The 14931-nt window shown below is 43.9% G+C and overlaps 1 protein-coding gene across 1 annotated transcript in view; it reads right to left on the reverse strand.

Moving 5' to 3' along the window:
• Positions 1-2272: 2272 nt before the first annotated feature.
• The window catches only part of CDKN3 (cyclin dependent kinase inhibitor 3), a gene marked incomplete at both ends in the record, with an annotated part of 32737 nt that continues 20078 nt past the window's right edge, over positions 2273-14931 (reverse strand). The window contains 8 exons of the mRNA XM_082485794.1: positions 2273-2359; positions 3716-3819; positions 4723-4754; positions 5660-5882; positions 6910-6954; positions 8489-8544; positions 9072-9154; positions 9255-9437. Coding sequence (XP_082341920.1) covers positions 2273-2359; positions 3716-3819; positions 4723-4754; positions 5660-5882; positions 6910-6954; positions 8489-8544; positions 9072-9154; positions 9255-9437 — 813 coding nt within the window. The remainder of the gene's footprint in view (positions 2360-3715; positions 3820-4722; positions 4755-5659; positions 5883-6909; positions 6955-8488; positions 8545-9071; positions 9155-9254; positions 9438-14931) is intronic.

The following is a 14931-nucleotide window of genomic DNA, read 5'->3' on the forward strand; positions in this document are numbered from 1 at the left end:
CCAGCGTGTTGATGTGTGATGACCACTCAACAGTGTCCTCCAGAGAATGCTGTTGAGAAACTGTGTTCAGCACTTTTATTTTTAAAAAAGCTTAGTGTCTGCCAGCACCCAGGTGGTGTGAAGGTTGTCGTCTGTACTCAGGGATGTGAGCTTCACTTCTGAGTTTTACCTGAGTGGTCCTTGTGAAGGCAACAGCTGTGTGTGGAGATGCATGTGTGACACATAGCTGGAGTACCAGTCATCTCACATTCAAACTGTGGACCTGCTATTAACTGATTTTTGGAGTTCTAGGAGGCAAAAGATTATGGAGAAAATAAAGAACGCTTCTCTCCCTGTCTGCAAGTTTCCTGCTAAGCCATCTCAAAATGCCATCTGCTGTATACTTGCTATCTGAAAACCATCAGTTGTAAGGATTCAGCAATGAAGAAGGGGCAGACACTTTGTTTGAGTGTTGGGGAAGAGACAAGGCACATTTTGAGCAAAGTATTCTCTAAGTGATTCCATGCTGTGGAAACTGGGAGAGTTCCTCTTATCTGCCTTAGGAGGGGAGAAGGGAATGGCAGTAAGAGCTAATTAAATATAATCAGCAGAAATCACCTTTAAACATGTGCTACAGTGTCTGGGTTCAAACATGTTAAGAAAGGGCTATAAATTTTAAAGTTAGCAAAGCAGTGAGTTCAACTCAAAACCACTGGTACTGTGGTAGAGTCTCATGTCACAACTTATGACCTGAGAAGTTACTGAAACTTTATTAAAATACACCATAAACATCCATGTCACTGCAGGCAATAGGGAAGTGTAGGCTGTGGCTTTTTGGGGGTGCAGGAAGGTGACCCCCAGAGCAGGACAGCAGCGCTGCCTTGGTGGTGCTGGTATTGGGCAGGTAACCAGATCATGTCTTGAAGCACTTGGGGGGGGAACACTTACAGAATTAACTACAAGGAAAGAACAGATGATGACAAGGCAGGAGGACAGTCAGGATGCTGATGTTCAGCTGCCAGCAACTGCATAGCAACTTCAGCCCAGAGGAGTTCCTCGACTCTATTGGTTTGTCTAACAGTGAAAGGCACAGCATGGGTGACACCAGCTGTCTTCCCAAAAGATCCAAAACTTATCTCACAGGGCATCAGAGGACACCTGGGCACTGAGGTGGGTGATCATAGTCTCCTCAGAATAGGACAGAAGTAGTTTAAATGTTTTCTTCAAGAGTCTGTTAATCTTCTCTGGTCTTTATGAGTGGATATAGTTAAACAGGAGGGATGCGGACTGTTACTGGTGTGTTGCTGTGAGATTCTCTCCAGCCCACCACTGACTGTTTATTTACTTTCTCTAGTGTTAGCACACAGGAGTGCTGTGCCAGAAACTCGCCCACGCAGCTACAGCACAGCATCTCTTCCTACCATACTCATGAAAACCCACCCGCTTGGTTTGTCACAGCTCTTCAACATAAAACTTGCTCTTGTTGGAACAAGGGGTCTCCTCCCTAAGTATCACTGAAGGCACTAAGCCGAACTGTGACATTTTAGAATGAGTTCTTATTAGTTCATAAGGGATGAGCACACCAGCAGGAAAATTCTCATGTTTGATTTTCCTTTGGTTTAAAGCTAAAGCTGCAGGTTTTTCTGTAAGAGCTTCAGTGATTTAATTTTTACCTAGCTACTTTATCCCAGCATGACTCTCTTATGAAGGCAGTAGATAAGGAGTTATCTTTCATCTCTTCCCCTACACACCAGGCAGAAGCCAGCCTAGCAGCAGTGGAAGTCTGCACTTGACTGTGAGGAGTTACAGACTATCCTGTTTCCTCACGTACCCTGCCTTCGCAGCCAATTCTTGTCCCAATTCTCATGCTACATAGAACAGAGATGAAATCAAAATGAAATTCAGCCGCTGCTTTGACAGCCTGGCCTCCCTTCCAGGGGGTAAGTTCACTGAAGCAGCCCATAGGATGTCAACATGAGAACGTCAGTACACCATGTCAGTGGCAGCAGACACGCATGCTGGTGGTAAAAGTGAGGTAGACATTGCCTAAGACTCGTTATTGCATAGAAAACAAGCTTGTTAGGCATGCAGGCCACCGGCAGAACAGCAACAAACACAAATACACTTTCATGTATTTTTAAGGCAGTGAGTATTAAAGACTGCATTTACAGAAGTGGGCAGCTGTGTCACGCAGGCAGCAGCAATGAGAAACAGTAAAGGTGAGGAGTGAGGCATCTTGTCCAGCTGTCTGCCGCAGCCACATAGCCACAAAGATACATCATGCCAGTATTAGTTATCGTGATACCGATCTTAATAGTGTATCCTTTGTTGCCAGATGTGCAGCTAGGTTCTCTCGAAAGTCATGGAGGTAATTGTATTGCTGAAAAAGCACAACCAGATTTGTAATGAGTGCTCTATGCTTTCAGAAAAGGCACCACCCATCTTAAAAAGCTGTTTGATACCCCCAGGATGAAAACTGCACCCTCTAGTCTGTTTGTTCTTCTTGTGCCTACTCCAAATCCTCTGGACTTTTTCACCATCAGACACAGATTACATGGATCCTGGCTTGGCTCCTGTGGTTCCTCGAAAAGGGCACTTGTGAGCTCAAGGTAACGCAAAACATGGTCCTCAGTAGGTGGGCACTTCATGTCAGAATTCAAAGCTGCTTTATTTGGGTCACCAAGGGAATTAGTCTGTCCATGAGTCCATGATACAGAACACAGCCTTTAGCTAGTATGATGATGTACAACAGTTTACAGTAAGGGTTCTTAGGTCAACTCATATATCATGTAGAGCATTAAAATGCAAGTGTTCAAAATGAGATAAAAATGTTGCTCAGCAGAGGCTAAAGGACAAATCAGCCACCCCAAGTGGCTCTGAGGGCTTCCAATTATAACATTTGTCCATATCCTTCCCCATCTCTTCAACCAGGGATGCAAGCTGCTCCTCACCTGCCCTCTGGGTTTGTTGAAAATTAGTTTTCAACAAGTAGTTTAAACAAGATTTGCCTTCCAGAGAGGCTTAGAGCTAGCAAAGAGACAGTATTTAGGAAACTTTCTCCTCAGTAACTGCTATCTTGAAAACTTTTTAATTGTCAGCTCGTCTTTCCTGTACATAGAACAGTTTTAAGAGCATAACATCTAGGACTTGTGTCAACAGAAATACGTACACAGAATAGCTAGAAATCCCACCAAAACAAGAAAACCCAGTTATGTTCGGCAACTTAGGCCTCCCTCCATGGAGGTTTTAACACTAGTGCTAGGGATACTTCTTAAAAGACAACTGCCAGTGTATTGAAGCGATAGCTACAGAAGATGAACGTGGCTAGCTGGGTTAGGAAGATGGAACAAAACCAAGGCAGGAAAAAAAAAAAAAAAAAAAAAAAAGAAAAAAAATCAAGCAGATGTCCAAGTTGTGAGGAGAACGTGAGAAACAGAAAAAGGAAGAATAGCTTAGTGATTGATGAGCAAAGATAAGGAGGACAAAGCAACAAGTTACTAATGACGGTGAAGAGCAGACAGGGAGAGCGGCTGTTGAATTCAGTAGAGGCAGGACAGGACAGCATCAGCATGAAAGCAGAAAGCTAGATGCAGCTCAAACCCAAGAGCACAGTTGGGGCACTGGCTGTGGAGCATCTCAGAAAGACAGAGGGATCCCTTTGTGAAGTGGAGGAGAGGACTGTGTGAGCTCTCCACTCCTGTTTTGACATGTGTATTACCTGCTGTAGCCTCATTACCTTGATGGTCTGTATCGCCCCAGGTCCTCTTAAGTTTCTGAGGCTGTCTATCGCTTGCTGAGGTGCCAGCATGTCCGAAAGCTGAAGCAGGAGACACGCAGCTACTGTAAGGGAAAGGTATATACGCATGTATGCTACTGAACATCTCTTGCTGTACGCAGTACCGCTTTTGCACAGTAAGCAGTAAGTAATAGGTTTGTTCCATGAAAACCACTCTAGCAAAACTCAACCTCATCCTATCAGGGTCACAGGTCTGTTGGATCTTTTGCTGAATACTATTTCTTGGCACTGGCCCCATCTGCCTGCTGCTCCTGCCCAAGCCTGCAGGCTTTGGAAACAAGTGAAAACACTCCCACTGCTTCCCTGCTGCCTTTTCAGCAGCTTTTGGGAGGCAAATTCTAGCCTTTTCAAGAATGAGACTCAGTACACCCAGTTAATTCCCCCCTTTGTGTCTTCTGACATTTCCTTTTTTTGGCAATATCAATATCAGCACCCCTTCCTTCTAGGGCACACAATAACTAATGCTCCTGATAGCTTTAGGGGAAAGATTGGGCTGAAGAAAGATGCAGAGGTTCAGCTCCTGTTCTTGAGGAGATGTTCAGGGAAGAGGGAAAAGTGCAATCCCATCAGTTAGACAAGACTAAAATTGGCAGTGGAAATGGAGAAAGAGTCAGAAAGTAAGAGAAAACTTTCTATCAGCCTCACTGAAAGACTGACCCTGCCTGACCCTCCATCCTCTCGCTTATATAATCATGTCTATACCATGACATACTTATGTCACTCATCAGTTTCTATACAGCCAGCTAATGTTCCCGCCATTTGACAACACCCTTCCCAAGATATGGGCCCGAATATATTAACTAGCCTGCTACCTGTAGTGGCAGTTTGCATTGTAACCATAGTTAAGCTTCAAGCAGAATTTGACTCCTTTAGACAGTGCTGTCTCATGAGAATTGGTTTGTAAGATGCGTTTGTCAGTTAGGCATTGAGAGGGGGAAGCTGCTTACCAAGACATGATCGTCCGAGGCCACCGTAACAGCTGAAAGAGAAGAAAACATTTAGTTGTAACAAGCTGTAGTATACTGCAACACCCAGAGCACCCTCAACACATAAATACATGCACACAATTCTTGCCTTAATATAATCAAGAGGAGCAGTGGTACAAGACAATTAGATTATACCTACAAGGCTATCTCCCATTTATTCTTCAGACCTTCTTTAAGTAGCATCTTTCTAGACAAACTGCACTTTTCAAGTTCCCCTTCATTCGTGGTAGTAGTCCCGAAGGCACAGGAGGCCAGAAAACAGCATGAAGATGGAAAATCTCAATTTTCTTTAAATCCTACTCCGGACTCAGGCTTTGATGATAGTTGTGAGCTAACGACAGCAGCACATCAGCAGGAAGCCCAAGGACTCAGCGGATGTCTATGCAGGGAGCTGTCAGCAGTAACATTCAGGGAACACAGAACTCAGAAAGCTCTTCCCCTCTGCCCTGAGCTCAGCTACAAGCGTCTAAAGAAATTACTTTAAACCCATTTCATGCAATTTAAGAGTGAATTTTGCACTGTTGGAACCCGCCGAATCCCCAATAAACAGCTCAGGCGTGTGGTATCCTCTGACAACAGCTGCTTTAGCTTACAGATATATTGTATACGTGATATCCAGCTAGGCTAGAGCTGGAAGTCATATGGTACCATTCAATACACCCTTTGAAGCACTTGTTAGACAGAGCAAGGGGAAATAGGAGATTCAAATCTTGCAAAGGACAAGTTAGCTCCAAAAGGAGGGTGCACGAGGAGAAACAAGCAGCTTTTCACAGCTTGAACTACCCTAAAGAATGCAATTGTCATTTGTCAGGATTCTGTTTCGGCTGGTCATGCACCTGAAGAGAAGCTAGTATCTTTTACAGGAATGTGGGGTGAAAGGGAGGCAACCAGAACTTACTGCATGATTGTTTTCCGGTTACTTTCCAGGCAGCTTCTGAGCTCTTCCAGAATCTTGCAGCACTTGGCAATGTCAGGAGCGTCCCCATCAGGAATAGGATAGTGGTGCACACAAATCCCATGCTGTTGGTAGGTATCTATAAGGTTTGGTACTCGGTATTTTATGAGCTCCCCTCTGGTACAAAGCACAAATATATCCTGGGTCCCATAGTTCTTCAGTTCTTCTGCCAACAGATCAAGACACTTGCAAATAAACAAAAGCCTATCAAGCTTAAGGATAAACAGATAAGCTACTTGGTACCGATTCTCTTGTTTAATCTTTGAGGTTAAGACAATAGGAGTTAGCAATTTTGCTTTGAGCAGCGTTTACTTTGACTGAGTCTCTCCCACATTTGCTTTCAGGTAACCCACAAGAGGGATTTTCTCAGTTCAGAGTGAGCCTTGAGACAAGCCTCATAGAAAGCACGTCAGCACTCAGAACAGTCTGTTAACTGCTGCCAGGTTAAACATGATTCTGTCCCATCTCCAGCTGTGACTGTCCAAACACCGTGGATTTTTGCTATTAGTCTCTGCTCTTCTAGTGTTTACAGATGAATACTTGGCACAAATATTTACATGATTTCATCTTTTCTATCCTGATCTCACTTTTCTCTGGGAAGAGGAGACTACAAGTTCGCAATTCATCTTGGTCCTAGTTGTTTTGAAGATGCCTTCTGCACATGACTTAGCAGACCTCGTGGTTACTATGAAAGATATGCAGATGCCTGTATAGCTCCAGCCCAGAAATACCCTAACTACTTATCCAATATTTGGTGAAGAAGCCACAGAGAAACTGATGCTGCACACTTGAAAGTGATATCTAGTACACATAATGGTGACTGTACTAAGATATTTGCTGCATCCCCAAGCACCGTGTTGCCAAAACTCAGGTAGACATTGCTGTCAGACATACCTCCAGAAGACTTTGTAAAGAACTGCCCTGCATTCTAACATTGTGGCATGTTAGACAGACAACTATAGCACCCCTTATAAAAGTATGAATAAAACACCATCACCTCTCAAAGTCAAACCGTATTTTAGATACCTGGTGTCTGGATCCTTATGCCCAGATTATACTGCTCGAGCAGTCTCCAGACTCAGACAAAGTAAACCTCTAGCTTCCCAGTAACTTATGCTTTCAGTTTACCTGCACGTTTTTCTTGCTCATTACATGGAAGTGAGGGGCACTTATACACTGGCCAGAAGACTCACCTATATCTTTCTGAAGATTTCTTCTAACATCCTTAAACCTGCAACCTAAAACAAATTATGGATGACAATTACCATTCTAGACAAGTGACACCTGTGAAACGGCTGCTACAGCTGAAGAACAGAGCACAGACAACCTCCCTCTAAAACCAAAGCAAGCAACAAAGCCAAACCCCAAATAAAACACTGTTCTTATTTTTGCAAATAGATCACTAGCACAGAAGACATCTTAAACACCATTATCTGCTTAATACTGTAATGTAATAGGATTAAAACAGACCTGTGCAAGCTTTTAAGCTGCTGTGAATTTTCCAGATGAAGAGTTTTGGATATTATAAATCAAGGTGCAGCTTAAAAAAAAAACAAACAAACAAAAAAAAAAAAAAACAAAACAAACAAACCACACACCAACAACAAAACCAAACACAGAAAACAAAAACCCCCAACAAATAAAAGGGCTGGACAGAGATCACTCAAGAGTTGTCTGGTTGACTGGTAGGAAAGTAAGTCCCCTGTTCTGTAATACTCAGCACAAATCACATGAAAAATCCTCCTTACTATTCAATCTTCAGTGTATTGCCACTTCCATTTTTTCCTCAGGTCATGCTACCACAGCATTTTTGCAACCCCTGCCAAATACTGCACTGGGATATTCACAGCTATTGTTTGGTTTGTGAGATGTAATTGCTCAAAATATTCACACTGTGTCCTCCCTCTGCCTCCCCTCCTTCACTTACAGCCCCATAGGCACACAATCTTTATGCCTGCCCTGATCAGATCAAGAGCTGTATCGGCAGAGCTATGACTGGAGGTTAGCATATGAAGATTAAACAGCTGTTACATGAACAACTCAGGTGGCTAAAAAACATAATGCAGCTATTTTTTGGCATATATATTAACTGGCATTCAAGTGTTAGTGCGATTTTCATCGGCGCTGGCCATCACTCACTTCAAGATACTGTACATTATTCCACACTGGTTTTCTAGTTCTTTAGTCTGGTATTAGTCCCAAGCTTGTATTTCTCAGAGTTGGCCAATGAAAGTCGAGTAACTGCTTTAAATGAAGTAGGGGAAGTTCACATTGTCACCACCAGCAGTTCTACTTCTTTTGTGACCACAATAAATTCACCATGGCTGCAGTCTTGGTAGTTAAAAATACAGTGAAAGCCTATACGTTTCTTTTTATATTATGGCCATGGTAGCACAACCCAAACACTAAGAGAGGGTAGTACAGAACTGTCAGCACAGCAAGTGGGTGTAATTTAAGACCAATATATCTTATAAAGGAATTATTTGTCAAAGCAATCCTGTTTGACTGTTGTTGCTGGTTATAACTAGTAAGCCAGGCTAAAAACCCAAATATTTTAACTGACAGTGGAAGATGGCCACTCTTCTTTTATCCTATAATCTTGCATTAAGGTATTGCCTACATTAGCTTTGGTATTTCTGAAACAATTATTCCAGTGGTAGATTACAAAAGAAGTCACCCCACCAAGTAGATGCAACACGAAATTTTGGGGTACAAGGTATTACCTCTCTTCAGCTTCAAACCTGCCTGCAAGTTTCAGTGAATGCTTCTTACCTGGAAGGGAACACAGTCCCAGGAATTTAGAAGAGTAGACAGGAGACAAAGACAGCCTTTTGGGAAATAAAAAATAAATAAATAAAGCCAGATTTTTTTTATCGTTTGACTAGAGGTAACTCACTATCAAGAGAGAACTCACTAGCAGACGTTCCTTTTCTGTGGGAGCACAATTTTAAGAATAAAACAGAAGTATTCCAGCGTTATTTCTACAACATCAGAGAAGGTAATCACACGTTTGGTACTGTACTTCATCACATTCCCCTGCCCAAGCGGAGGAAATAAAGTGTTAACAAATCCCCACCTCAGCACCAAGACATTTGGGCTAGCACAACTGACAGCGACTAGTAAACGCTTTCAAAAGCGGACTTGGCCCCACATGCACTGACAGCTCACCAGCACCAACTTCATCCCTTTTGAGGAGCACCGCCAGTCCAACCACAACCTCAGCCCCGGCTCTGGCAGCTCACCAGAGGCCCGCACGGGCTTCCCTCAGGAAAAAACCTCCCGTTTCACAGGAGAGGGACTTAATGCAAACTTCCCGCGGGATTTCTGAGGGAAAAGGCCGCGAGGCGCGTCTCACCAGGAGATGGGGAGCGGCCTCAGGTCCTCCTCAGCGGCCTCTTCGTCAGAGGAGTCAAAGCCGCCAGCTGGGATCGCGCAGGGCTGCGGCGGGAAGAGAGCGAGGAACTCACCTGGGGGCCAGTGGCCGCCTACCCTTCTCCGAGGCCCCGGCCGCGGCCCCGGCCCCGGCCCCGACCCTCACCGGCTTCACCATGGCGTCGCTCCCCAGCCGCCTCCGGTTTGAACTATCCCCGCCCACCCGGACCACCTCATTGGCCGAGCTTTTTCCCTGCCTTCGTCCAATGGGGAGCCGTCGCGCCTGGAAAACCTCCACCGGCTTCACGGGAGGAGCGTTCTGATTGGTGAGCAGCGAAGGAAAGGCGGGCTTTTAAAAATAAAAAAACACCAACAAACAACAAACCTCACTAGCCGGCGGCGGCGATCTTTGCGCTGATTGGCTGAGGCGGTATGGCGGGAAGGGGCTGTGTCTCGAGCCGCAGGTGGCCGTTGCGGTTGGGGTGCTGTGAGGGCCCTGTGAGGGCTCTGTCAGGGACCGGGCGGCTGCGCGGACGGCACCCCCTTCCCTTGGTGCCTTTTTAAAGCCGGCTTCGCGTTTCTGACTGAAAAAAAGGTGGAAGCAGGCTTTTGCTGCCTTACTGTGAGTTGCTTCTGACTTGCCCCAACCCTTTTCGTCAGGGGTGCTGTTCCTGGGACAAATGCGGTGCTGGAAAGCACCCAATGAGCACAGAATACTTCCCAGGCTCCTGCAGCTCTGTCCTTTTATTTCCATTCACCTCTGGTGGTCTTATATCTGCTGTGGTGTGCACAGTGTAGATAGGGTGGGAAGGAAAAGTCAAAGAGAACGCATGGCTCTACGTCCACACAGGCTGTAATGGAGACAGATGCAAGCCTTCACTCATAGCCCATGTGAGAGCAGGAATGTGCTTGAGATTAGTGGGTTGGAGTGCAGTTTGGTGGCTCTTTTTGGCATTAGCATGGTTTTTGTGTGTGGCTGTGGCCAAGAAGGCCAATAGCATCCTGGCTTCTGTCAGGAATAGTGTGGTGAGCCAGACTAGGGAAGTGATCATTCCCCTGTACTTGGCACTGGCGAGGCCCCACCTCAAGTACTGTGTTCACTTTTGGGCCTCTCACTACAAGAAAGACATTGAGGTGTTGGAGCGTGTCCAGAGAAGGGCAATGAAACTGGTGAGGGGTCTGGAGAACAAGTCTTACGAGGAGTGGCTGAGGGTACTGGGGTTGTTTAGCCTGGAGAAAAAGAGGCTCAGGGGAGACCTTATCGCTCTCTACAGGTCCCTTAAAGAAGGATGTAGCGAGGTGGGGGGTTGGTCTCTTCTCCCAAGTAACAGGTGATAGGACAAGAGGAAATGGCCTCAAGTTACATGAGGGGAGGTTTAGGATGGATATTAGGAAAAAATTGTTCACAGAAAGGGTTGTCAAGCATTGGAACAGACTGCCCAGGGAAGTGGTGGAATCACCATCCCTGGAGGTATTTAAAAGACAGGTGGATGTGGTGCTGAGGGACATGGTTTAAGGGTGGTTTTCAGCAGTGTTAGGCTGGTGGTTGGACTCGATGATCTTGAAGTTCCATTCCAACCCAGAAAATTCTATGATTCATGGGTGCAGGGGAGTTTTTGAAGGGCTCCCAGGTGCCCTGCAGCGGTTCTAGGTGGTCCATTCTAGGTGCAGAGAAAATGGGACTTTCTAAAAGCAGAAAATGAGCAATGGCTGCTCTTTAAAACCATGAATTTAACGTCAAGTATTCTGGCAGCAGTAGGATATCGAGCTCTTGGGACTGTCCAGACCTCACAGATATGCCCTTAGTATTGCTGCTTAGGTAGCTGACTTACAACTCCATGCAGAAGGCAAGCTGAAGGTGGCTATAATGTCCATCTTGGGAGATCTCATGGAAAATTCAGATTTAAAGAAATGAGATGTGTCCACATTCTGCTCTTGTCACAGCCCTTTTTTCTAATGTTCCATGCAATACGTTTTAGGGATACTGCACGGAGTTTTTATCTTAGCATGACTAACACGAAAGATAGCTCCAAGGGGAAAAACAAATATTCTGGCTGTATGATTTTTAAGAGCTAGGCTGCTGCCCATGGTTAGGGCATTTCAGTGAACCTCTTCTTGCAGCATTTCCGGTTTATTGTGCCAGTAACTCTGGCCATTAGTTAAAAGGAAGAAATGCATCAACTGATAGTGCAGAATTTTGTTTATAAAATTGTAGTAAGGCATTTCTACATTCTGTACCTAGACATGTGTACAACTATGTTGAGAACGAGCCAGGCATAAACTGGTTTTTGGCATTGATTCAGAGGATGACGTATGGTCATGGAGACTGTCAAGGATGTTGTTTGAAGTCAAAAGAATGGCTGTGTACACATTCCTTAAGTGGTTTGAGTTTGGTGGGATTTCCAGTAGGGCCAGTGCAAGATCCCACCTGAGGCCCCACCTGGAATACTGTGTCCAGCTCTGGAGCCCTCAGCATATGAAAGAAATGGACCCATTGGAGTGGGTCCAGAGGAGGCCACAAAGATGATCCAAGGTCTGGAGCACCTCTGCTGTGAGAACGGGCTGAGAGAGTTGGGGTGGTTCAGCCTGGAGAAGAGAAGGTTCCAGGGAGATCTTATAGCCTCTTCCAGTCCCTAAAGGGCCTACAGGAAAGATGGTGAGGGCTCTTTATCAAGGAATGTAGCGATAGGACAAGGAGTAACAGTTTTAAACTGGAAGAAGGGAGATTTAGATGAGATATGAGGAAGAAATTCTTTCCTGTGAGGGTGATGAGGCACTGGCCCAGACTGCCCAGAGAAGCTGTGGCTGCCCCATCCCTGGAGGTGTTCAAGGCCAGGTTGGACGGGGCTTGGAGCAACCTGGGCTGGTGGGAGGTGTCCCTGCCCAGGGCAGGGGGGTTGGAACTGGGTGATCTTGAAGGTCCCTTCCAACACTAACCATTCTATGATTCTATGTTTCTATGATTCTGCCTCCAGTTGTAGAGATTTTAGATTGTAGTTCTACATTAGTAACATTAGTTCCACAGCTGGGGGTTTTGGTGAAACCTGCCTGAGAAGGATTGTTGAAGCAAATTGCTTGGTATTGCAGGATTTAGGGTAGGTTCAGGGAATGAAGAAACAGATGATGAGAGGATCAAGGAGGAGACCAGTTTATTAAACCCCATAATATGATAGCAGATGTACAAAACTTACATTACTGAGTGTAATGCAAAATTAAAACAATGCAGATGTTACTTACTAAGATGAGAAATGGGAAGATATACATCCTAAGAATTGAAGCAACAGGCGGACAGCCAGCCACCGTAGCTGCAAACATCCTTTTAATAACTCCTACAGGTACTACAGGACGGAACAGGTATGTTGATTGCTTCTGTTCAGTGTCTTTTTAACTCTGGCCCTCTAGAGATTATGTGCAACACTTGTACTGATTGACATAAATGTGAAATTTGCTGTATTTTTTTCCCGGTGATTGATTTTGCCTATTCATGTGAAAGGTATTGCAGGCTTTAACTCTGAGGATTGTATCTTTATGGAAACAGCGACATGAGACTGATAAATATAAAAAAAATAGCAACGATGATAACACTCCTGGTTGTTCTTTAAAATGATCAAAGGAATTCTCTGGAGTTCAGGTGCCTTCACATGGTAGAAATCAGTATGGTATTGCATGGAATGTGAAATGGTAATAACAGCTGGTAACGCCAAAGAGTCTGCAAAGAGTGAGGCTAGAGCTTGGGGTCTGTTGTGGCAGAAATAGATAGGTATAGTATGTAAGTGTGAAACCTGAAGTAAATGTGGGAAAAAGGATGGGAAAAAAAAAACCCAAACCATCTCACAAACCTGAGGAGGTCCTGTGAGATTCCTTATTACCCTAGGCATCTTGCAGCATTAGATGACAAGTATTATGTTAGAGTTGTCTGTTTATTTCTTAAATTGAGCTGTTGCCCAGGACATCAAATTGTAATGTGCTAAAGCACCTAGATCAGCTTGTTTGTGGTGTATTTTATAAGAAAGAGTAACAGGAGTTGGAGAAAGTGTTCTTTTGGCATATAAAAAGAAATGCATCAACATCAAGGCTTTAACTTCTGGAAATTTTTATCAGTTTATAGATCGGAGGACTGTGCAAAGTGAAGAAAAATAGTCATGGGCATGGGCTGAAATACATAGTTTGGAAGATTTACTTCATTGGTGAGAGCGGGTGATGAAGATAGTATGATTTAACCAGAATTTTAATTGGGCTTTTAGATAAATGGTTGGGCCAGGAACTGTGGTGGTCTACAAATACCTAATGGGAGGGTTTAAAAAAGATGGATCCAGACTCTTCATAGAGGTGCATAGCAGAAAGGGAAAAGACAACGGACAAGAGTTAGAACTTGGGAAGTCTCTATTTCATATAAGAAAATAATTGCTTACAGCAAAGGTAAGAATTAGTAAGAGTTTGAGAGGTAAATTTGTGCTTACATGGTGGCTCTTGGGGTTATGTTTTCTCAGCTGGCTTCTTTTTCTTGAGAGAGAGAGACAATAACACTTATGTTACATGACATAAGACACTCATGCCTCTAATGCAATAATAAATACCCTCCCAGAGATGTTAAAAATAATTTACAGTGAGGTGGGTCAAACAGCAAGATTTTTCAAGGAGCTCTATGTCCCAGGATTTAAATACATGTATGTAAAATGGGTTTGTGGTCTGGCAGCAAAATCTGTATACAAAATTTGTAATGTAAGAAAACGGTGTATGAAAATCCAGACAGGTCTGATGGGTTAGCCAAGAATTTTCTCATGGACCAAATTATGGCTCCTGTGAAAGCAATCCTATTCAAACCTATCTGGGTTTCAGGTCATTTTTATTTGCCATTTCTCAGCACACAGTCAAGCTCCTGATAGCCAGCTGGCTTCCAAATGTTACTCTGGTTATATCTGGCTCTTACGTCTGTGTGCACCAAACCGAAGACAACGTGAAGATCTTTATATGCTGAGTTCATAGCTTGCCATACCGGTAAAGTGTTAAAATTCCAATTGCCAGAAAAATACAGTTAGACCTAACCTGGCTTTGCTGTCCTTGGGTCAGGGGAAGAGCCCGCAGCCCTGGGGACAGTGGAGTGGCTTATACGTGTAGTACCTTCTATCTGCTATTCTGCAGTCAGGTTTCCTGGACAAAATAAAGAATTGATTTACTTTAGGTAAAAGCCTGGGGGTGAACTTGTGGGTGTGCAGTAGAGACAGCCAGGGACTAATGTGAAACAAGGAGTGAATGGACTTGATGGTTTACAGACTTAGCACGTATCTTGTTCAAAGATATACCTTTAACAAACAAGCTATGTTCTTTTCCTGCAAAGAGACAAAATGAGATCTGAAATTTCCAAACCATCAAAATAATTAAGATAATTGGCAACTGATTATTCCAAACAACCATATGTAATGCCAAAGACTTATTAGTCACCTATCATTTCATATCTCAGTTTCTTGAAGTTGTGTTTTAGTAAGACTAATTAATATATGTAGTGTTCCAAGAGAGGCACTGTAATGTCTTTGGGAGCACTCCACTGGTGATATTACCAGAAGATCCCATGGGCCATAATTTCTATTTTTCAGATGGTTGTTTTTGGAGGGAAAAAATAATAGGTGGAACAGAGTTTCAGAATTTTCAAGCATCTTATCTTTTTTTCTCTTCCCTGACTTTAAATTGTATGTTTGTAGAGCGCTGAACCACTACATTATAAGTTTTACATTGCACCTCACAACTGATATGAGGATATGAATGGAAAATTCTTGTTGCTTGAGATAAAATTGTATGATGTTTGGTGAAACAGTTCTAACTTGAGACACAAAAGAAGATTTTAG

This window comes from Vanellus vanellus (assembly GCF_965231255.1).
Source record: "Vanellus vanellus genome assembly, chromosome: 6".
Lineage (NCBI taxonomy): Eukaryota > Metazoa > Chordata > Aves > Charadriiformes > Charadriidae > Vanellus > Vanellus vanellus.